Source organism: Monodon monoceros, unplaced genomic scaffold, assembly GCF_005190385.1.
Source record: "Monodon monoceros isolate NGI ecotype Baffin Bay Population unplaced genomic scaffold, NGI_Narwhal_1 Super_Scaffold_18, whole genome shotgun sequence".
Classification (NCBI taxonomy): Eukaryota; Metazoa; Chordata; class Mammalia; order Artiodactyla; family Monodontidae; genus Monodon; species Monodon monoceros.
Window position 1 is genome coordinate 24096570 of NW_021703774.1, and position 24633 is coordinate 24121202.

The following is a 24633-nucleotide window of genomic DNA, read 5'->3' on the forward strand; positions in this document are numbered from 1 at the left end:
TGTATCCCATTTATTTTTTCTTCCAGTATTGCCTAAGTAAAGCACACCTATTGAAGAAAGGGAGAAGGAATATTAAGTAAAGAGTTATAGTCTCAGGCACATAAGATGTCACCTAAAATATGCAAGCAACGTAAGCTTTAGTTAATTAGAATCAATAAATAATTAAATCAGTTATTATTTCAAAGGACTACATTTTGTGAAAACAGCCAAGTAAAACTAAATTCTTTACAGTGACCTCAGTTTTGTCACATGCACTCAATATTGTATGCAGATTAAATTTATTTGGACAATAAAAGGTGCTTAATGCATTAATATGATATTCAGTATTTCTCCTTAGCTAATTTCTGTTTCTTTCAGTGAAGGGGATGTTTTGAGTTTGCATCTGCTTCAGCTGGCCTTTGGTGACAGAAAGTGTTTGGCATCAGGACAAATTTTATATGAGGTAAATGGTAACGGTAGTATGGGTTCAGAGTACCATTTTGTTCATTGTTTGCCTGTTTTAAGTCTTTGTTTTAAGATACTGAGATATTGAAATGTTATTCTTCTATTCAAGTTAATACTGTATTCGTAATATAATGTAAAAAGTATTAGATTAGGGATCAGGAGACTGGTATTTTACCAAGGTAGCAATCTTAAAATCTTCAGGTGTCACTTTCCTCTAAAATGAGGGGATTAGACAAGACAAACTTGTGGCCTAATTGGTAGCCAGGAAAAATAACCCCACTTTCTTGCTCTAAGATAACAAGCAGTAAGCCATGGGGTGACTTTATAGTCTTGTCGCTTGCAATTGTGAAAGAGGGTAAATGCATCTACGTTTTATATGACTATTTTTCTGGCTGAATTCTTGAGGAAATAGTGGGGTCCTGCTAATAGCCATATTTGGTTAGCCATCACATTTAACTTCTCTAGAACAGGCTTTCTTAACCTAGTATTTGAGGGTGTGTGTTTGGGTTTTAGGGAATTTGTGAAGCCCCTGAATTACGTGTGGCATCTTCATGATCACAGTGTCCGCGTCGTCCCTCCCCCCGCCCCCCCAATCCTCCAGTTCCACATCTGTGGGTTCAACCAATCTCGGATCAAAAATATGCGGGGGGAGGGGAATTCCAGAGGGTTCCAAAAAGCAAAACTTGAGTTTTCCGTGCCACAGCAACTATTTACGTAGCATTCACATTGTATTAGGTATTATAAGTAATCTAGAAATGATTTAAAGTATACGGGAGGATGTGCGTAGGTTATATGCAAATATTACTCCATTTTATATGAGGGACTTGAGCATCCACAGATTTTGGTATCCGAAGAGGGTCCTGGAACCAGTCCCTCATGGACAGCAAGGGGCAACTGTATGCATTTTTCTGGGGAAAAATTCATAGCTCTTGTCAGATTGTTACAGGGATCAGCGAACAAAAATTTAAGGACTACTGTTTTAGAGCAAGAACTTCAGTGAGAACACAGAAGTAGGTTTGCTGGTCTAGAGTATACGTATATATAATTTTAATGCTTAGGTCCAGTTTACCCCCACAACCAGTAGTGCATGAAGGTTCCCGTGTTCAGTAACAGCTTTAGAAGATTTCTTGGTAATTATTTTTGGGAGACTAAATTTAGTCTTTTATTTGTGTTTTATGCTATATAAAATTTTAGAACCCTTTTCAATAATTTGTCCTCTTCAGTCTTTTAACTTTTTTGTTTTCTTTGTATTGTAAGAAAACTCTTTTGGAGAACATTTAATTTTAGAATGACTTTTTCCTAGAATCCTATTAGGATATAGATTGCTGTACATTTTCTATTTCAGGGGTTAGAGTACTGTGAAGAAAGATATACACTGGACCTCACAGGTGGCATGTTTCCTTTGAGGGGCCAGACTGGTAATACCAAACTGTTGGGATGCCAAACTGTAGAGAAATTTCGATCTCATGGTGACAGGGAGGAAGGCATGAATGAAGGTTGGTTAAAAGTACTCTTATTATATACCATGTGAATACTTGATTTAAGATTCATCTTGATTTAAGATATATGACAGGTATTGTTTTCTGTAGTTCATTGGAATACTAATTGTGGAATATATTCAGGTCTGTATGAGATATGAGGTATGTCTTGCTCTCCAGATTGCCATGTGTAGAACTCAAGAATTGAATAGATTAAGAAAATGAGAAACCGTTGTATTTTGATCCAGCTCTCAAAACAGACAGACATACAAAAAAAGGTCTCTAGTTGTAACTAGTATGAATAGTCTCTGAATAATGTTTACCTCTGTATTTTTTGAGACGTATACGGCAAACATGCTTTGGTTGCCTTGAATTTTTTGTCTCCTTTAGTGTCATTCCTTCTTCCTGGTAAACATCCCGGCATAGTGAAAATTGCATAGATCTTAGAATCCAACCAACATGGATTCAAGTCCCAGCTCTGTCACTAGTTGTAACCTTTCATAAATTATTTAACATTTGTGACTGAGCCTCTTGTTTCCTTACCTGTGAGTGGAATAATACATTTATACCTTCTGCAAAGGGTCGGTTGTGAGGATTGAATGTGATAATGGGATAGTTTTATTTAGTTCTGGGAATGTTCACTGGGGCCCTGATTTTGTTTGTTCTTATTGGGATTCATTCTCATGGTTAGCTCATTCATTCCAGAGATGGCCTCTGTCCTAGTCCCCTGCATCTATATTTGTGATCCATTCTTCACATCCAACTAAACATGTCAAAACAGAACTTATAAAACCCTGTCTCTTACTCCCCACTCACATCTTCTTTTTTATATTGCCTGTTAGTTGTGCCTCAGATTTTTACTTTCCTCTTTCCTTCTATTGATCTCTTAACTTTGTTCCTATCCTTCTAGGCCAGCCACCATCCAGGTACTTATGTCCCCCCACCCCACCCGTTACCATATAGCTGGATCAATCCTTCTCAACTAGAATTCTTCTAAAGAATTAAGCCCTAAAGCCTAAAGGCATCCATTTTAAGTATTGATATTGTCTGGTAGCAGTGACATATTCGTGGGAGAATTTTCATTCAAATCGTTTTCCACTTTTCTACCTACAATACCTCAAAGTTGCCAATGAGTACTTTTTAATAAGGTCTTCTTGAAATAGAAAAACAGTCAACATACAAGTGAATGAATCTCTTCTTATAGAATAAATGATATAAATGTGTCTTGACAAATCAAATCAAATATGAATTAAACCTCTTAATTTATGAGAAAGTCTTGCTCTAATTTTATTTGGGGGATTTATTTTGAGATTATTTATCTTCTTTTCTTTTAGCTTTGTCTCCTGACACCAGTGTTTCAGTCTTTACTTGGCAGGTGAATATATATGGACAGGGAAAGCCTTCTATATATTTGGGGCTTTTCGACATAAATCGTTGGTATCATGCACAAATGCCAGATTCGTTAAGGTATGATTTTTCTCTCTCTCTCTATGTATATATGTATGTATTTATTTATATATACATATATAGGAATTTTATGTGTAGCAGTTCATTGACTTAATAATTGTGTAAAATTTTCTTTTAGATCAGGAGAATATCTACATAATTGCTCTTATTTTGCATTGTGGTCACTGGATTCTGTTGTAAGTAGGACTTCCTCACATTACATCTTGGATATACTAGTACATGAGAGAAGTTTAAGTCGAGGAGTTCCTCCTTCATATCCACCTCCTGAGCAGTTTTTTAACCCAAGTACTTACAACTTTGGTATGTATTTCTTTAACATTACCTTTTGAGAAAAATAACATGCAAGAGTATGTGTTTGTATTTGTGTTGTGTGTATATGTGTGTATAGTGTATTGTTCATTTCTCATCGTTATTAGTTAATATATGGATAAGTTAGGAAGTTAACTTGATATATGCACACAAGAAGTTTAGTGTTTATATGTTTTATAGAGAAATTATCACTATTTTGAATTTGCTAGAAAAGGTATTAACTATTTCATATTAAGTGCACTTGTGATAAGGTTTGGTATCTTGTTAGGATAGAAATACATGGACAAATTACTTAAAAATTTATTGTATGTAGTAATTCCATACCTTGCCTAAGAATCTGTTATTAGGATAAATTTTATTGTATTAATACCATCCCAAATATAATATGTAAGTGGACTTTTTTAATCTTTTTTTTTTTTTTTTTTTTAGATGCCACTTGTTTGTTAAACTCAGGAGTTGTTCATATAACTTGTAGTGGTTTTCAGAAGGAGGTAGGTAACAAATGACAATTTGGACAGTGTTTCTTCTTGAACTGAAGTCAGATCATGGATTTAAACTTTACATAAACTATTGTTTTGTCTTAAAAGGTAGCTTCTGCTAGGTTTATGAGATTAGCAGCTAGTAGCATCAGTTACTGACGGCAACCTTCTAGGTTCTAAGGTATTGGGATGTTTTTAGCAGCTTTATATGGATGTTAGCTCCTGAACCCCAGCCAAAAGTAAAGCAGTGCTTTACTGCATCCCTTTTTATCCATCCTTTTAATTCTCTTCCTTCTCAGAAAGCTTATGGGTAAATGAAGTAATGCAAAGAAGATACCTAGCACAGTGGCACAGTGACTGGCCCAGAGTGGGTTATGACTGTATGTTGAAAATACTTTTCCAGGAAAACACAAAGTGGCAGACCCTTTAAATGATAATCAGCTAGATGTGGATGAATGCCATATTTATACTTCATATCAGATCTCTTTCACATTAGACCAAGAGGAATAAACTGCAAGATTTTTCTTTTGTGTATTAAGTTTGTTAAGATCTGTTACCAAGTCTGTCAGCTTTATAGAAGGTAATAGGGTTACCTTACATATAAACAACTTAAAATACCCTTATCAGTAGTATTATTTATAACTAGCAAGCATTGGTTACCTCAAGAACCTATAAGCACTTTTCCCTGCAAGAAGTACAGAAATGTAGTCTTCCACAATTTTCATTCATTGCCTTTTAGTTTTATTCAAAATGTTAAGTGTAAAGTAGGGTGATGAGTTTATTAGTTATTCTTAAATTTGATTATTTGAATTGAATAGTGACTGATATTAATCCATCTATTATAGACTTTGACTTTTTTAAAGAAATCAGGACCATCTCTCAATGAAGTCATTCCCGATAGTTACAATCGATGTCTTGCGGCTGGCCTTCTCTCACCAAGACTTATTGATATTCAACCTTCCAGTTTAAGTCAGGTGAGAGATTTTTAACTCTGTTGTTTCTTTTGGATCACATGTTATTAGCTTTCTATTATAACAAAAATCTATTAGATAATTTCTAAAAAAGTAGATTAAGTAATATAATGCCAACTCTGCAAGTCAGTAGCTGTGGTTCTTGGGTTTGGCTTGAAATTCATACTTGTAGGACCCAATAGGCCTAACTTGCCACCAGGTCTATAGGCTAGGAAACACATCATGGCTGCATCAGGCATGTCATGAGTAGAAGTCATTATAACAGTCGAGGGGCCATTTTCTAGCCCCCAGAGAGAACAGCTTAGGTGCAAGAGAATGAGACCACATGAGTGGAAACCATCTTGACTTAGGTGAATCTCAAAGTCTATAGCCACAAATTAGGGTTCCCAATATCAGCTTCCCTGGGAACTAGTTAGAAATGCAAGTTCTTGGTTCCTGCCCTAGAGCTACTGAATCAGAAACTCCAAGAGTAGAGCCCAGCAGTCCGTATTTTAATAAGCCCTTGAGGTGATTTGTGATGGTTTGAGAACCACTGCTCTATAGAAACAAGTGTCTTGTGAAAGCCTCTTAGTGAAGATTCCAAGTTCCTGTAAAACACAAGACAGTTATGGGAGTCAGACTTAGTCGTGGAAGCCAAAATCTTAATTTCCTAATGGATATGTAAATAAAAATATTGTAAAATCCACTCACAGTTTTTATAGTCCCAGTACATTTTACCAGTCAGATGACATTCTTAAACAGTGTTGCCAAAAAAAAAAAAACAGTGTTGCCTGGTGATAACTTATAATTCACATTTATTTTAACTTGATGTTTGCTAGTAAAATGTGCTTAAAGAAAGTAAACCAATCCCAGGTCATTTTCCTGTGGAGAAGGAGAAAATGTTTTATTAACTTTCCCCTCAAGTAGTGTTGGAATTAAGTTATTTAAATAACTGCAGGTATGTAACATAATGAATTGTTAGGAAAAGAGTCTTTTAAATATCAGACGAAATGTAAATATTGCTGCTGGTGATTTAACACCTGCAGTTGGAATTTAATGCCTAATTTCATAGAAATAAGAGAAATTTTCAATACTATTAGGGGATTTTTTTTTCCTTTCTCTCCCCCCCTCTCCTTTTATATTACTGTACTGAGCAAATATTCACTGTGCAGTCATGTACAGTTGTCCCTCTGTATCCACGAGGGATTGGTTCCTGGACCCCCACAGATACCAGATTTCAAGGATGCTCTAGTACCTTATGTAAAATGGCATAGTATATGCATGTAACCTATGCACACCCACCCAAGTACTTTAAATCATCTCTAGATTAAAGTACTTAGTACAGCGTACATGCTATATAAGTAGTTGCTGGCACACGACAAATTCAAGTTTTGTTTTTTGGAACTTTCTGGAATTTTTTTCCCCTGAATGTTTTCTGTCTGCAGTTGGTTGTATTGTAGATGAGGAACTGACTGTGGATATCTACATAAACATTTTCTTATATAACTTTTGTTTTTTCCTGGAGCTTCCAGATGGCCTTAACAAAAAACCAAAAACCTTTGCCTAGCCTGTCATTCACACAACCTTAATTTTTTCTTTTCAGTTTGTTTTTGCTCTCTGTAGAGAACCCCATTAGACAAATGTTGACTGTCTAAGTTGATCTTAGGTTAACTTATCTTTGCTTTCCAACTGTTTGTCTCATTTGCCTCTGATTTTATTTTCTGGGAGATTTCTTCATCTTCCTTTCTTTCTTTTAGATTTTAAAAATTTAGCCCCAATTTAAAATTTCTGTGAGCTCTTACTCTTTGATCATCCCTTTTTCATAGTATTCTGTTCTATTTTATGGATGAAATATCTTCTCCTAGCTATGTATGTTTCAGGTTTTATTTAGTTCCATGAATTATCTCTATTTTCTCTGGAGTTATTTTTATTACTGTAGTCTTTCTGATCTGGTGGCTATCCTTAAATGTTTGGTGGTTCTTAGTTTTCTTTTCATATGTTAAGTGAGTCAGTAACAGATTATAAACTGTCTTTTGCGTGTTTTGTGTGGATAGAGTTCATCCAGAGGTATCTTTTACTTTAGGACGATAGATTGGATGTGCACCATTTTAGTTGAGAAACGCAGATTTTTTTTCTGGGGCTATTCAGTGTCTCCAGAGATCTATCAGGCTGGCTCCACAGTTCTTTGCTGCCGGGTAACAGAAGGGTGGGGACTGTCTGTTCTAGATACTAAGTTTGAACCCGTTGCCTGTATTCAGTCCCATGTTTGATCACTCTTTCACCCACTTTCCTCTGTACCTGGATTCTCCAAGAACTTAACCTGATAGGATTCTGAGAGCCAAACTGGCTGTATTCTCATCTATAGTTCCCCTCTGTGGGGACTCTAGGACGTGGTTTCCTTCACACTGCTAAGTCAGTCACCTTTCCTCTGCTTAGTACTGCTTTTCAAAAATTTTGTTGAGCTGTTTTATCCCATGATGCCTTCCCTTCTCTTTTCTTTGTCCTTGTTGATTTATACCTTTTTTGACTCTTTACCATCGTTTTAGTGAGACCCAGTGATGATGTAGGGGTAGGAAATAAAGGTTGTGGTGTGATGTTCCATTTTTAGACACAAGTAACAAGGATTTTTTTTTTTAAGAGAAGCCTGTTTGGAGACTGGAGCACTTTACGGGAAAGACTCATTCTTCCATCAGCTGGATCACGTCCAAAATATTTCATCTGAATTTCTTGGCCAACTTCTAATCCTAAAGCAGTGGGATGTTTAATCTTCCGTTGATCATGTTGTGTGTTATGAAGCAGTGCTGCAGTCATATTTGAATATAGTTTAACCATTACTCAGTGTCTCTGATTTCAGTTATTGTGACGGTGTACACTGCTCCCGTTTCTAACTGCTGCTCTTGATCATCTTCGCAGATTTCGGGAATGAAGTCTCTTGCTTCATGCATAGCACTGGATGTTGGTACAAATACAGAAAATGTTTCTTCATACACCTGACTAATAGTTACTCCTGTTTCAGCCTGAAGTTATTTTTAATTGATATCCACCTGGTCCAACAAATTTTGCTCACTTTAGTAATGGAACCTGAACAGTTTCTACAACAGGTCCACTTTCTTTTCTAGCTGCTTGAGGTTTTGAAATAGTTTTGTTCATAATCTTCTTTTGTTCATTGCGAGTAGTGTGATCTTTTTAGCCCATCTGTTTGTTGCATGTTCTAGCAGAATTGTTAATATGTTGTGTAGAAGAAATCTCTTCTGTCTAATAGTCCCTGGACAATCTGTGGGCTGTGCATTTGCATTTAAGCTAGCGGGCTTCCATTCCCCTCCCCTCCAAGAAAACAAAATTGAAAACACAAGATTCAAAATGGCTTTATGCAGCTCTGAATTAGATTTATTAAAAGACCTCAGGTAAATTTTGCCCTGGAGGCCCTGCTCATAGGGCCCTTTGGTCAGGAAATGAAACTGACTATCCTTCCCTGCCAAAGGCTCCAAATTAGTATAGTGTGGGAACTGTTTATCATCCTTAGGAGTTGGGCACTTTAAGTGCTCTATTTAATTTTTTTACTTTAGGGAATTAATACTGATTCCTCCCCACCCCTGCTGCCATTATACATTATCAAGTTTAGTTAAAGCAATGATATCTAAGTTTTAAAAAGAAAAGTGAAACTAGAAAAAAATTACCTGTAACTCAGTCATGTTAATGAAACAGCATTTAATGTTTTCTGTGATTATTTTGTGTTAATCCGACCCTTGTTGTTTTTTCCACTTATATAGATAATACATGAATAATTTGAATTGAGAAAATTGACTAAAGTATATGGAAGTATGCAAATATTGGCATTTTGTTGACTTTTTCCATGTATCTTCTTTAAAACTTTATTCCTAGAATAGACCAAATTGAGCTGAATTGGTTAGTGATGCGTACACAGAGGTAAAACAAAAAGAAAAGCAAGAAAGTGATTCCTAGGGCTTCCCTGGTGGCTCAGTGGTTAAGAATCCACCTGCCAATGCAGGGCACACGGGTTTGAGCCCTGGTCTGGGAAGATGCCACTGAGCACTGAGCAACTAAGCCCGTGTGCCACAACTACTGAGGCTGCGCTCTAGAGCCCGAGTGCCACAACTGCTGAAGCCCACCCGCCTAGAGCCCATGCTCTGCAACAAGAGAATCCACCGTGATGAGAGGCCCGTGCACCGCAATGAAGAGTAGCCCCCGCTCGCGCAACTAGAGAATGCCCGCGCGCAGCAACGAAGACCCAGCGCAGCCAAAAAAAAAAAACTAAAAGAAGTGATTGCTACAAAAGGCTGGAGAGTGGTTACCATGGGGGATGGGAGGAGTGAGTGGGATTTGCTTTTGATCAGGTAGGAGGAGACAGGGCTTCTGGGAAGTATTCTCAATCTAGACTTGGGCCATAGTTTCATCAGTGTCCACTTGGTAATTATTTGTTAGTTGTATGTGTGGTATATGGACTTTTTGATATGTATACTTTCCTGTATCTCTTTATCCCTCCATATACATGAAAAGGATGATATATATGTAATTTCATATATTGTTGTCGGAATTTGTTCTTCTGTTGATTACATATTTGTAGGTTTTTACCTTTTTTCTTATTGGGCTGTCTTTATAGAAATTCTTTGTTAAAATATGTAGGTATTTATCCTGTCGTAAATCTTACAGATATTTCCCCCGTCATTTGCTCTTCACTGTTTTATGGTATCTCTTACCACATTCAAAATAATATTTTTAGAGTCAAGTGCATTTTATAGCTCTGGCTTAAAAAAATTTTCCTAGCACCTAAATGTTTCTTTAACATTTAAGGCTATAATTCATTTTTGTGTGTCATATAAGGTAAAGGTACATTTTTCTTTTTGCCAGATGATTAGTCCAGCTGTGCTATATCATTTGTGAAACAGGACCCATAATAACCTTTTGTCATGCTACTGAAATACCACCTTTATCTGATATTATATGTCCATATCTACTGGCTTCTATTTCCAGGTTTTTATCTTGTTTCATAAATCTGGTTACCTATTTCTATACCATTTTAATATACTGCTTTGATATTTGGTAATGCAGTCTCTTTTTAATCTATAATTTTTGAAAGTTCATAGGCAGTTCTTTTTCATTAATTATAAGATGGTTTATCCAGTGCTCCTGTTGGAAATCTTTTGGGAATTTTATTATATCCACATGTTAATTTGAGGGAGAATTGGCATCTTTATAATCATCTAGGTATAAATGGTATATCTTTCCAATTATTTAGGGTTTGTTTTACATCTGTCAGTAAGAGTTTATGATTATTTTCTAGTGGGTTTCTTTCTATTTTTATCCCTAAGTGTTTTGTAGTATTTTTATGAGTAGACCGTTTTCCCTATATTCATTTCTAGATGGAGTTGATTTTTGTATATTCATTTGGTATCTACTTAACTAAATTAGAATATCTTAGATTTTCAAGGTATGCAACCATCAGCAAATATAGGCTTTCCGCGCCCCCCCCATTTTTGTTTATTACTTTATTTTCTCATGGCATTTGGTAGAACCTCTACAAACCATAGAAAAATAATTGTACTAGCAGTCATCCTTGTTTTGTCCCTTATTTTAATGTAAATTGTTCTGGTGAATCTCCATTTAGAATCATGCTATTTTTAGTTTTGGAGAATTTTTATCATATTGTAGCTCCCTCTTCCTGTTTAACTTATCTATTTATTCATATGATTCCTTTTTAAAAAAGTCTTTGCTGCTGTAGTGAATGAAATTCATAGATTCCTAAACGAGATGTATAATGCTTTTTTAAAAAATAGTGTTGAGATTTAATTCATATACCATTCAGTTCAGTGGTTTTTAGTATATTTATGGAGTTGTACAACTATCACAACATTAAATTTTAGAGCATTTTTATCACCTTCCCCCAAACCCCATACCCATTAGCAGTCAATTCCTTTTCCTCCCTTCTCTCTCCTAGCCTTTGGTAACTACTAATCTACTCTCTGTCTATAGATTTACTTGTACTAGACATTTCATACAAATGGAATCAAATAATATATGGCCTTTTGTGACTGACTTTGACTTGGCACAGTGTTTTTCAAGGTTCATTCATGTTGGAGCATGTATCAGTACTTCATCCCATTTTCTGGCTGTGTAATATTCCACTGTATGATATACTACATTTTATTTATCCGTTCTTCAGTTGAAGGGCATTTTGTTTATTCTCATTTTTGGCTGTTATGAATAATGCTGCTTCATGTACACTTTTTGTGTGGACATGTGTTTTTATATCTCTTGCGTGTGTACCTAGGTGTGGAATTGCTGGGTCATTTGGTAACTCTCTGTTTAAGATTTTGAGGAAGTACCAGACCAAACTGGCTGTCCCATTTTACATTCCCACCAGCAGTGTATGAGGATTTTCTGCACCATCACCAATGCTTCTTACCTTGTGTATAGCCATCCTAGTGAATCATAATGATTTTTAATCCTTTAAAAATTTGTGTTCTGAACTAGAACTTGCTGCCTCTGTCTCTGATCACATATCCTTTCTTTTCTTTCTTTTTTTTTTAACACATCGTTTAGGAAGAACAGTTAGAAGCTATATTGTCAGCAGCAATCCAGACAAGTTCTCTGGGACTTTTGACTGGATGTATCAAAAGGTGGATAACAGAAGGTAAGATTATGATTTTTAACAATTAAAAACTACTTCCGTATTTTTAAAACTATCAATTCACTGTGTTGCGGGGGGTTAAGTTAAACTTTATTTTGAGATAATTGTAGGTTCATGTGCAGTTGTAAGACATTTACAGTGTACCCTTACCCCCATGAATGATAAGATCTGGCAAGTCTCTAATATTATATCACACCCAGGACCTCTCTTGTTGCCCTTTCATAGCCATGCCTACTACCCCCGGCCACCACCCCATTCCTAATGCCTGGCACCCATTCATTTATTGTCTATTTCTGTAATTCTGTCATTTCAAAAATGTTCATGGCTGGAATCCTACAGTACGTAACCTTTTAGGATTGGCTCTTTTTTACTCAAAAGTTTTCTGGGGATTCATTCAAGTTGTGTGTATTACTTTCTTTATAAACACACACTTCACACACACACATTGTTTTTGTTCTGACCATTTGAGAATAAGTTGAAGGCATCATGCTTCTTTACTGAAATACTTCGATATATTCCTTCTAAGAACAAGGATATTCACTTAAAAAAACACTTTTTAGTTATAAAAATCAAGAAAGCTAATATTGATGCACGCTGTTATCTAATCTGTAGACCTTATTGGAATCTCACTAATTGTCCTAATGTCCTTTGTAACATTTTTAGGGAGGGGGAATTCAGAATCCAATCCAGAATATTTTGTATTTAGTTTTCAGGTCTTTTTAACTCTCTCTTAATCTTGTATAATTCTTAAGCCATTGTCTTTGAAGAAAGTTACATTTTTAAAGAATATGGGCAGTATTATTTTGTAGCCTGCCTATCAGTTTGTGTTTGTTGATCTTTCCTCATGATTAGATTCACATTTTACAGTTTTGCAGCAGTGTTATGTAAATTGATGTGCTCCCTGAAGTGATACCCTGAAGGTACATGTTACCAGTTTGTCTCCATTAATGTTGATGTTAAGGGCGCTCACTTGGTTAGGGTGGTTTCTGTCAGGTTTCTCCACTGAAAAATTTCTAATTTTTTTTTTTTTGTAATTAATAATCATTCTCTATTTTTCCCTTTCATATTTACAAATAAGAACAACCAAATTCTGCTGCTAATTTGCGCTTTGTTCTTGAATGGACATGGAATAAAGCGGTTCTCACAAAAGAGGAATTTGACAGACTATGTAAGTAGTATATTAAAAAACTAATCTTGGGTTATGTTTTGAGTATATAGCAATAATAATTTTTAATCATTTTGAAGTTGCAAACTCTTTAAAGAAGTCCCAGAAGGAAACTTATTTCTTTTTACATTAGCGTGACAGGGTTTTTCAACAGATCGTTTATTTTTTTTTATTTTTTAAATGAGCATGTATTAGCTTTAATAAAACAGTAAAAATATCCCACATTGAAAAATGTCAGCTTCATATTACGTATTCATATAATCCTTTGCAATCATCATGGATAATTTGAGATGGACTCTCCTTAAATTCAGCAGATCATTTAAATTGGCAGCATGTTAGGTATGTCCACAATAGCAAGTTTCAGAATTAATAGCTTAATTATCTTTTGATCGTAGGCATTTAATTTATAAAATATGCTAATGATGGAGTAAAGAGAATATGCCAGTTAACTTCTGAGCTTTATTCATTTTCCATTTAAAATATTTATGAAGCTAAATAGCAGGGCAAAAACTCAATCACCTGTCTTCTACTAACAGATGTCATTAGTCATTATCTAGTCTTGTTTATTAGTGAATTGTACACTTTGAGTTTTCTTGTATTCTGTGAATATTAGCCCATTATGCCCAACTAGTGCAAAAATAATGTTAAAGGTAATATATGATTGCCCTGTACATGAAAGTAAAATTTAAGTTTATTTAGAAGTATATATGTATTTGTTATTAGTATTATTATGTCATGATGAATTAACAAATCGGACTTATTTAAAAAGTTATTCCTAGTAGAGGATTTTTAAACCAACAAAATTTGATAGGAGTACATGGGGTTCTGTATAGTATTTTTAGGGTGTACTTAAATGAAATTGTAAACATGAAATAAGTAATTTTAAATATTTCAGTAATCATTGTACATTTGAAGTGTGGAACACCTGATAATTCAGAATCAGGGTGAAAAAAATATTTTTTTGAGAGGAAAATGTTTTCAGGGCTGATTATGTAAGTTATGTAAAAAAAATTCAACTTGGGAATTCCCTGGTGGTCCAGTGGTTAGGACTCAGTGCTTTCACTGTGGGGGCCTGAGTTTGATCCCTGGTCAGGGAACTAAGATCCCCCAAGCCATGTGGCTTGGCCAAAAAAAAAAAATTCGACTCAGTTCATAAATTGTATGCTTTTATTTTGCTTTGAGCATAATGTGGTGTTTCAGGGTTGAACTTGGTAGCTTAACCATTATTATTACTGCTTTGAGTTTTATTACTGCTTATTATTTTTTTAACTAAGAATAATTAAAATACAAAGCATAATAGTTTTTTAAATGTATTAGAAGTAAAGCAAATGATTTGAGGAAGTATTCAGAATTAAGGTATTTGTTTTCTGGTCAAATCACACATAATTATTAATGTAATTAAATCTTATCTAAAACAATGTAACCAATAGCTGCTAAAATAGCTTCTCCCAAAAGTGCATTTGTAAACTCAACCTTGAGTTTGAAATGAGAGGACAACCGAGTCTACAGTGCATTCATTGTAGAAAGCATGCAATTATATTGTAATAGGTCTCTGAGTCTTAATTTCATTGTCTCACTTTTGAAGACTGGCGGTGAAAGAAAGAGTTCTTATCAAATAATAATCACAAAACAACATAGTACATAAAATGTCTGATATAAAAGATTTATTTGAAGGAGAAGCATTTAATGGATATAACTGATTTCTAGTGAATCTGAAGTTGAATCTATATCACTTTCCTCTGTGCTCACCTATTGCTTACCTCATTCTACATTTTTATTTTATTATTATTATTTTTTTTAATTATTATTATGTTTTGGCTGCAGTGGGTCTTCGTCGTTGCGCACGGGCCTTCTGTAGTTGTGGCGAGTGGGGGCTACTCTTCCTTGCAGTGCGCGGGCTTCTCGTTGCAGTGGCTTCTCTCGTGGAGCACGGGCTCTAGGCGTGTGGACTTCAGTAGTTGTGGCTTGTGGGCTTCAGTAGTTGTGGCTTGCGGGCTTCAGTAGTTGTGGCTTGCGGGCTTTACAGCGCAGGCTCAGTTGTGGCACACGGGCTTAGTTGCTCCGTGGCATGGGGGATCTTCCCGGACCAGGGCTCAAACCCTGTCCCCTGCATTGGCAGGCGGATTCTTAACCACTGCGCCACCAGGGAAGTCTCATTCTACATTTTTAAAAAATAAAAATTTGTATTTGTATCTGCCTTTCTAGATTCCTTGAGGGTATTTGTCATTTGAGGCTTGTCTTTGTAGATCTCATATAGAATAATTCTCTGGTTAATAGGAATTTGATATGTTTTGCATTTGTGACTTTAGTTAATTCAGATGTACTGTGTCAAAACTAATCTTACATTTTATCCTTGAAAGGTGCGCCATTATTTGATGGTTCGTGTCGTTTCATCGATCCACAAACTATACAGTCTCTCCAGCAGTGCCATTTACTTCTTAGCAACCTTAATATAGTCTTAAGCTGTTTTGCAGCTGAGGCCCAAGAGATCACCGAGAGAGGTGTGCTATTTGTCTTATATAAATGAGTGTTTCATTGACTTTTACTTCTTGACTTCGAGAAAGAATACATTTCCTATGTATTAGATGGATTACTGGGCAAACAGGTTATTATTTCTCAAATGCTGGGATTTTTTTTTTTTTTTTTTTAATGAAAAGCTACAGAATGTTATTAGATGTGCCATGAGCTGATGATTAAATAAGGTTGGGAAATTTGGGGATTAAGGATTGTTAAGATAGTGTACTAATGGTAGAATTTCAGATTTTTTAATTATATGTAAGTTTTTATTCATAGAGTTTGGTCATTGTAATTTTTCTCCTCTGTTTTGCCATTTAAACAAAATAGCCAGTTTCGTCTAAAGGCCTGGTTTGAACAACCTGTATAATGATACTGTACTAGTTTGTTTTAATGTAAAAATCTGACTACTGAAATTAGATAAATGGAAGTATAGCTAATATAGAAGCATACGTACCTAAAGTGTCTATTTTAGTCAATGAGTTAGTTTAGCATTTTGGAGATTATTTGTTCAAGCTAAGTTTGTTTAAAAATACATACATATTGCTTAAAATCACCAAGTAATTAATTACTTTTTTTGAAAACTATTGAGTGCCTTGATTTTTCATTTGTGGTTGATAAATTGAAAGCTAACAACAGATTTTAACTCTTTGCAGGTCTTATGGATTTAAGCAATAAGTATATGGTTACCCAGCTCATCTGTCAATATGCACAAGTGGTTCTTTGGTTCTCTCATTCTGGGCTTTTACCAGAGGGCTTAGGTAAAATATTTACCTAATCTATAAATATTAACATTGGAACATTCTTAAATCTTTATAATTTTGTTGTTCTGTTGCAGGATTCCTTTCTTATACCACTTCACTTATGTTTTCTTGTATTCTTCTTTTCTTACATTCTTCCCTACTTTGTACCTTCAGTGCTTCATCCCATGCCTGATACACATGTGTTCCATACATGTTTATTGGGTTAAAAGGAAAGAATATTTGCTGAAACATGGCTTCTGAAGATGGGTTCAATGATATCACTGGCTATAATTTAGATCCATAGAACTATGAATTTTATAATCTAATTTGTCCATCTTTTTCTCTTAAGGGTTCTTTTAATATGGTTATTAACCAGTATTATTAGCCATCAGTTAAATACCCTCTTTATCTAATAACTCATCTAATACCAAGAATTAGAGAATTTGACTTACTATATTTGTTTAGAACAAAAGTATCCAACTTCTCGCATTTCCAGGATACACGGACTTAGAAGTGCTTCTGCCACTGTGCATACTTACTGTTGATCTTATTCTTTCATAATTCTCTTAGAGTTTTACTTGAACAGATAGTGAACTTGCTTGCTTTTAAATTATCATTTGTGCCTAAGGGAGTAAAATCATTTTCTAGAATAGCTTTTCCATGGTTTTAAGCCAGCTTCCTTTTGTTACAAGACTTTTATGGGAGACTTAGTTTTCTCATTTGTGCATCTATTAATAAAGGTGTGCAGTGTTCTTTTATTACTTTAAGAAGCCTGCAAATTGAACAACATTACAAAATTATAGTAAAATATCATTGTATGTAACTTTAAGTATTTGGGGGATATTTTGGAAATATTACTAGCTTTTCTTCTAACTTTTAAAAAACATCTAGATGATGCTGTGCAGCTGTCAAGGTTATGCTACAACTACCCTGTAATTCAGAACTACTACACCAGTCGTCGACAGAAGTGTGAGCGTTCATCAAGGTATAGTACATCCAGAACCTTCAAAAACTATTTTAGAAGTTACTTGTGTAAGAAGTTAAAGCTTTCTCAGAACAGAATTCATCATGTTATAAAACGATTAAATGGGTGGAATTCTCAGTAAAGTATATGAATTTGTCACCAGCATTACTATTTTAGTTGTAATGTTTGCCTTGACCTAATGGTTACACCTTTATTTTAGAACTTGAGAATAGCTATTTATTATTTCCTAAATAAAACTATTTACCACATGATTGATTTATTGGAGGAGATTCTATAATTTAAGCATGTATTTTTCCTGAGAATTCTTACACAGAAAAAGACTAGAAGCAACTGTTTATTAAAGCATAAAATATATATCACGTTAGTTATTTTACATTATTTTTCCATTACCATTTGCATTTTAGCACTTCAACCACTTTTTTCTTTATTTCCTTTATTTCTCTTTTCTTTAAATACATACTCCCCCCTTCCCTTTAAATACATATGTAGTTGGTTCCTTTGAAATAAATATATAGAAGTAATAGAAGAAAAAAGAGTAGTGTTTAGAGCCTTGGCTCTACCTTGGGATTATAAATAGCCTTCTTCTACAGGTTGGAATGACAGAATTGTAGAGCAGCTTAGAACCTTTAGAGCAGTGATTCACAAACCTTGGTTCTGGGTTTGTTGTGTCAGACTCACTTGGAAATCTGTATAAGGCTGCGCATGGCAAGTTGGGAGATCCAGTACTTTAGAGTAACTGATCTACGATAGTGAGCATTGGCTTGGGAGATTTATTAGGCATATTGAAAATTTCTAGATCTGTTATTTCCAAAGTGTATGTCCTTGAGCAGGTTGGCTAAGCTTTCTAATCGTATTTGTCACATAAATTATAAAGTTAATATAAAGATGAAATAAAATATTATATGCAAGGTACCTCTTACAGTGCCTTACTCCTAAGAAAATTTCATTCAATAATTAGTAACTGCTCCTGCTGTTATTAATCTTAGATGAGGAAACAGACAAGGTCCATATCTGCTTACCCCCTTGTAGGTGCTCAGTAATATATATTATCAGGGAATTAATGAGGTTAAAAGACTAGTCCAAGTGATGAAACTGAAAATATTGACATTGAACTACAGTATTATTTTCTTTATACTGAGCTGCCATGCTCTTTGGTAATCTCAAGATGGTAAAAAGTAAGCCTCAGGCATTTTGCTGGCTAGACCACATTCTTCCCTGGAATCTGACCTTCACTGACTGACTTGCTGATGACCAAACTTGAAGCTTCTTCAGGGTTTATCTGACTAACTTTCCTTGATATCTGGATTTCTCATGATGGGATCCTGTCCTCGAATCTCTTCTGCCTTTGATAGTTGAGATCATTACTTTTAAGAGTTTGGTGCTTTTTGTTTTGATAATAATAATTTAACACTAATGCTAAATATCCTTAATGTTGCCCTTATTGCAGAGGGAAGTGGAACCCTGATTGCTTGATGATTGATGGAATGGTTTCTCAGTTAGGAGATCGAGTAGAGAAGTTGTGGAAACGGGATGAAGGAGGCACAGGAAAATATCCTCCTACTAGTCTACATGTAGGTTTGCAATAACATGATATCATTTTTTAGTCTCCAAAGTTGGGCGGGGTTTTTCATACCTGGCATGGGCTTGGGAAAGCAAGGAGCATAGATGAACGAATATATACAATGCACTAAATTTTTTTTTAATAGGCATTACTTGACATATACCTACTAGACAACGTTACCGAAGCAAGCAAGCATTCTGTTGTATCCTTTAAAATTTTATCAAATAATTCATGTATTACCAAAATCATTCAGTGTCAGACTAGTGGGAACCTTATGCATCTCATCCAATCTCAATTTCACATTTGGATTTGTCTTAAAGGAAAGATTCTTAATCCAGGACCTGTTGGTTGGGTTCAGATGGTCTATGGTTAACCTTGAATCTATGCAAAATTTTGTTTTAAGTTTATTTTCCTAGGGATAGGGTTCATGGCTTTTATCAGACTCTCAAATGTGTCCAAGACACTCCCAAAGTTAAGGACATCTGCTCTAAAACATTGCTAGCAAGTGGTCATTCTCTGAGGTTAATTCATGTGCTGAATATGAATGCATTATAAGTTAGCTTAAATTACTTAGGCATTGTGTTTGAGCCTTGTGGTCTCTTAAATAAGAGTTTTGTACTAATGTCAGTTTCTTAGTCAAAATGTGTAGTTTTATTAATAATTTATAAAATAAGTGATGTGTTTGCTTAAAGGCTGCCAGGTTTTGCTGGATAACTGGAATTTAGTCTATAGCTTTCTTAAATTTGCTAAGCTACTAACTTCATGAAGAAAGTATGCTTTAGATCATCTCCTTTGTGGTGGTACTTGCTATTGAGAATGAATGAAGTCGGTTGTGGGATTGGCTGTACCCGTGTTTAATAAAACTATACTTCTGTAGCTGGACATCCATAATGGCTTTCTGAACACTTAAAGAAGTGTCTTAAGCCTTTTTTCTGATATCTTCTGTTGCTACCTATTGCAAATATATACGTAGGAGTTTTTCTTTTTGTTTATTGTCCTTAATCCTCTTTTTTAAAGACTATTTATTTGCTACTTGATATTATGTATTCCTTTCCAAACAAAACGGATACTTCCATTGAATCATTTCCCACTGCCTTTGCCATTTCTTGGGGCCAGGTTAAACTTATTCAAGGGTTTTGGCTGATAGATCATAATGACTATGAGGTAAGTCTGTAGTTCACTTATAATGTAAGCTTTTGTAAATTATTAGAATTTTAGAAAAAATATGTAACTGGATTTAAATTTGATATTAAAGATATGACACCTACTTCCAGAGGTAATTTAAGGATTCAATTTAATCAGTACCTTCACCAAGCACCATCTTAGGCAGTACAAAGATAAAATAGTTTAGAACCCCAGGTTCCTTACTGTCTAAGGAAGGAAGGAAACAAATAAATAATTACTAATAGTGCAAATATAGTGATTGATATGTTAGAGATATGGTTGGTGTGTTGGGTGAACTAGAGAAGGCAGAATTTGGCATTGATGTATGAAACTGGTGATGGAAAGATTCTATATACTAGCTTAAAAAGGTCTCAAAAGTATGAGGCTTTTGATAAGGCTTTTATTTAAAATAAAACAATATCATAGATTAAAGTAGATATTTTCAGATGTATTTAAATTGGTTTTATCTTGGTTTATGTAGGTTTAGTATGTTGCCTTTTTTTTTTTTTCTAAAAGCAAAGCATTATATTTGTATTTACCAATTTTTATGTCATTTTTGCAGAGTGGTTTGGATCTTCTGTTTCACCCAGCTACTGTAAAACCTGTGTCATGGCAACATTCAAAGATTATTGAAGCCTTCATGGGTCAGGGTGAGCACAGACAAGCCCTCAGATATATTCAAGCAATGAAGCCAACAGTGTCCAGTAGTAGTGATGTTATCCTTCACCTCACTGTTTTGCTCTTTAATAGGTAAGTACCTATTTTGAAAGTACAGTCAAACTCTTGTTCATGTGTTAATAAAGTGGAATTGATGAAATAGACAGTAGCAATGTATATTTTGATTTGGTTGCATTACACGATATTCTTATGTTATTCATCTTTTCATCATTAAGAAAAATGTAAAGCACCTTTTATCTAAAATAAGACGAAGAAAAGAAGTACCTTGAGTAAAAGGGGAAATCAAACTGAGGTTTAAAAATTGTATTTGTTTCTACCTGGCAATATTGACAGTCTCCTGTATGGACAGTTTAAGTTTGATTATGCTGAAAAGCAGCTAGAAATATGTTGAGTTGATAAATTATGCTCTTTGAGGGTATATTCCAGTGATGGTACTCTGATATTTTTGTTAGTCTTGATTGCTTGGGTGTTGCAATTCTTTGATTTTTCTTGTTGCATTATAGCAATACACTGTTGCTATAATAATTATATTTATCATGTATATAATAACTGACAAGTTAAATGGCATGATTGGAAATATAGTAATCTGGGTTTGGGGTTTTCTTAATACCTAGTTAATTGGGAAACTCGTTTGGGGCTGAAATTTCTTAGATCGTAACTATTTTTTTCAACTTGTATTGTTTTTTTTCAATCTTACTGGTTGGGTCATTTTTTATATTTTTTAAAATTGGGCACTTTACTCATCCCAAATTGTCATTTATGAACCATACAGCACTTCAGTGTCAGCACTCTGAAAGTTGTTTTCTTTGTTCTCTTTGGTTAAACAGGATGTATTTCTGAGGAGAGAGGGTTGAATCTTTCCATTTCAGACAGATTTGCAGTTTAATAATAGACTCGTTAGACATTGAAACTTACAGTGTCCTCAGAAGTAATGAACTAAAAAGTACTTGTTGAAATAATTTTGGTTAGCAGAAGTATTTGACTAAGCCGAATAAATTAAGAATGAATATAAGAACAAAAATTTAAAGAAGCTAAAGGAGATAAATGTTTAATAAACGGGTTAAGAGTTCTAGTACTTGGTAGGCAAGTAGCATGTACATTTTTTTCAGTTGCATGTAAGCTTCTCACTCTTAAGTGACTTTAGAGGTGGTACTTGCACACTAATGCTTTTACATCAGAAAAGCAGATGTTGGAACATTGAGGGACAAAAACTTTGAAAGGTTGGTGGTTTTTCCTCTTTTTCATTCCGTTGTCCTTTGATTCATCCAGAGTATGTTTCTCTGTTTTGCTAGATTCTCATTTCCTCTCCCTTAGCCATAGCAAACATTATGTAATAATGTTTATAATAATACAAACTTTATATAGTGTAATTTCAAAACCTTATTTCTCAAGTACAATAAAGCCTCAGTTATCTAGTCCCCAGAACACTAGCATTATTAAGTGTCCTTTACAGTAACTGCAGGAGTGAAAACAAAGGACCACTCAAAATGCCATTTGTGAGATAGCATGTTTTCAGATTCAGTAAATGTTTAAGATAATTACTGGTTCTATAACTGGAGAATGACTCGAATGTTAGAGAGGCAGAAGACAACTGTTAGGATAAGTAACAGTGGGGGTTTTTTTGTTTTTGTTTTTAAATTGAGGTATAGTTGATATACAATATTATATTAGTTTCAAGTGTACAACATAATGGTTTGAATTTGTATGTATTATAAAATGATCACCACAATAGGTCTAGTTAATATCTGTCACCATACATATAGAATTTTTTTTCTTGTGATGAGAACTTTAAAGATTTACTTTTAAATATGCAACTTTTAAATATGCAATACAGTATTATTTACCGTGACTTATTTATTTTATAACTGGAAGTTTGTACCTTTTGACACTTCATCCATTTCACCCACTCCCCACCCCCCTCCTCTGGTAACCACAAATCTGATCTCTTTTTTCATGAGTTTTTGATAGATTCCACATTGAAGTGAGGTTATATGGTATTTGTCTTTCTCTGTCTGACTTAGCATAATACCCTCAAGATCCATCTGTGTTGTCCAAATGGCAAGATTTCATCCTTTTTTGTTGTTTTTATTGAAAGTAAGAAAACAATGTAGGAAGAGGCTGCTTTAGTTTTTGAACTGATACTTGTGCAGAAAGGCAGCCATGTTTCATTGCTCAGGAGGTCATGCAGCTACATACATATTCTGCCCTCCACTTTTATTAGAAAGAAGTAAATGACAAGAAAACAAGCTGATTTTTAGGGACTAATTCAAGAAAGCAAAGTTCTGAGGTATGTCCCATGTTTAGCACATAATCACCTAATTTCCCCAAATGCCTACATCTCGAATCCAACAGAATGATTAACCACAGTGTGCTTAAACATGGAAAAAAGCTAAGCTTGGGAAGTTTGAACTAAAAGCAAGTCAGGCTACACAGCGGTCTTGCTAACATCCATATGCCATGATTGCATAGCAATAGTTAAAATAGCTGAAAAAATTTTGATACTTCAACTGTCAGAATACTAACCCTCTCCCCAAACTCACCACATGCTAGATAAGTGAGGTGTTGTTTGGTTTTCCAGCTATTGTTTGAATTTATATTAATGATGATATTATTTATTAATCTATATCTTTAAAAAAAATAACGATACTGTAATAGCTGCTGATGGTAGCAAAGATGTTAAGAGCACAATCTTTGGACGCAAATAGATCTGAATTTATACCTGAATTCTGCTACATTCTAAAATATGATCAAAAGCAGTTAAATTATCCTTTCCGAGCCCAGGTTTCCTCATGGGTTAATAATGACCAGCTTGCAACATTTCGAGGGTTAAATTTTGCAAGCACTATTATAGTTGCAGGTAGTAAGTCATTAGTAAATGGTGGTAGATTGAATTTTTTTAGTTAACCGTCATTGCCATCATTTATTTAACTTTCCAGCCTGACTCTAGCCTCTACCACTTCTTTTTTTTTTTTTTTTTTTTTTTTTTGTGGTACGCGGGCCTCTCACTGTTGTGGCCTCTCCCGTTGCGGAGCACAGGCTCCGGACGCACAGGCTCAGTGGCCATGGCCCACGGGCCCAGCCGCTCCGCAGCACGTGGGATCCTCCCAGACCCGGGGCACGAACCCGCGTCCCCTGCATCGGCAGGCGGACTCTCAACCGCTGCACCACCAGGGAAACCCTACCACTTCTTTATTAAGATCATCTTTCTTTAAAACCATTATGATGGTAGCTTTCCAGTTGTATGAGCTTTATTTATAGACATACCATCACAATTATGGCTTGGCAAATAGGTTTACCTGCAAAGTAATCATGATGCACAGTACACGATAGCCTCAAAGTAACAGGTTTAGATTTTCAGCTGTTAACATTGAGTATTCAGCCTTAGTAACATAAAAGTACAATAGAGCTGGAAAACCTTTTTGTATAGGTGCAATCATTGTCTTTATTCTTTTCTTCCCACTTCCTGTGGGTTTTATTCTGCTGTGCTTTTTTTTAAAATTTTTTTAAAATTTATTTTTATTTTTGGCTGCGTTGGGTCTTTGTTGCTGCGTACGAGCTTTTCTCTAGTTCCAGCAAGCGAGGGCTACTCTTCGTTGTGGTGCACGGGCTTCTCATTGTGGTGGCTTCTCTTGTTGTGGAGCATGGGCTCTAGGAGTGTAGGCTTCAGTAGTTGTGGCGCACGGGCTTAGTTGCTCCGCGGCATGTGGGATCTTCCTGGACCAGGGCTCGAACCTGTGTCCCCCGCGTTGGCAGGCGGATTCCTAACCGCTGCACCACCAGGGAAGTGCTTTTTTTTTTTTTGCGGTACGCAGGCCTCTCACTGTTGTGGCCTCTCCCGTTGCGGAGCACAGGCTCCGGATGCGCAGGCTCAGTGGCCATGGCTCACGGGTCCAGCCGCTCCGCGGCATGTGGGATCTTTCCGGACTGGGGCACGAACCTGTGTCCCCTGCATTGGCAGGCGGACTCCCAACCACTGTGCCACCAGGGAGGCCCAGGGAAGTGCTTTTTAACTCAAGTTGTGCTTTTTAACTCAAGTTGGATGATTTC

At 35.4% G+C, this 24633-nt stretch overlaps 1 protein-coding gene across 3 annotated transcripts in view; it reads left to right on the forward strand.

Moving 5' to 3' along the window:
• AHCTF1 (AT-hook containing transcription factor 1) overlaps window positions 1–24633 on the forward strand; it is an 82007-nt gene that overhangs the window by 26426 nt on the left and 30948 nt on the right. For all 3 annotated transcript variants that reach the window (XM_029228741.1, XM_029228742.1, XM_029228740.1), the window contains exons 7-21: window positions 358–442; window positions 1790–1940; window positions 3257–3389; window positions 3508–3689; window positions 4128–4189; window positions 5023–5151; window positions 11689–11779; window positions 12855–12944; window positions 15302–15442; window positions 16112–16216; window positions 17090–17183; window positions 18631–18754; window positions 18890–18946; window positions 19762–19908; window positions 20471–20658. In XM_029228741.1, coding sequence (XP_029084574.1) covers window positions 358–442; window positions 1790–1940; window positions 3257–3389; window positions 3508–3689; window positions 4128–4189; window positions 5023–5151; window positions 11689–11779; window positions 12855–12944; window positions 15302–15442; window positions 16112–16216; window positions 17090–17183; window positions 18631–18754; window positions 18890–18946; window positions 19762–19908; window positions 20471–20658 — 1779 coding nt within the window. The remainder of the gene's footprint in view (window positions 1–357; window positions 443–1789; window positions 1941–3256; window positions 3390–3507; window positions 3690–4127; window positions 4190–5022; window positions 5152–11688; window positions 11780–12854; window positions 12945–15301; window positions 15443–16111; window positions 16217–17089; window positions 17184–18630; window positions 18755–18889; window positions 18947–19761; window positions 19909–20470; window positions 20659–24633) is intronic.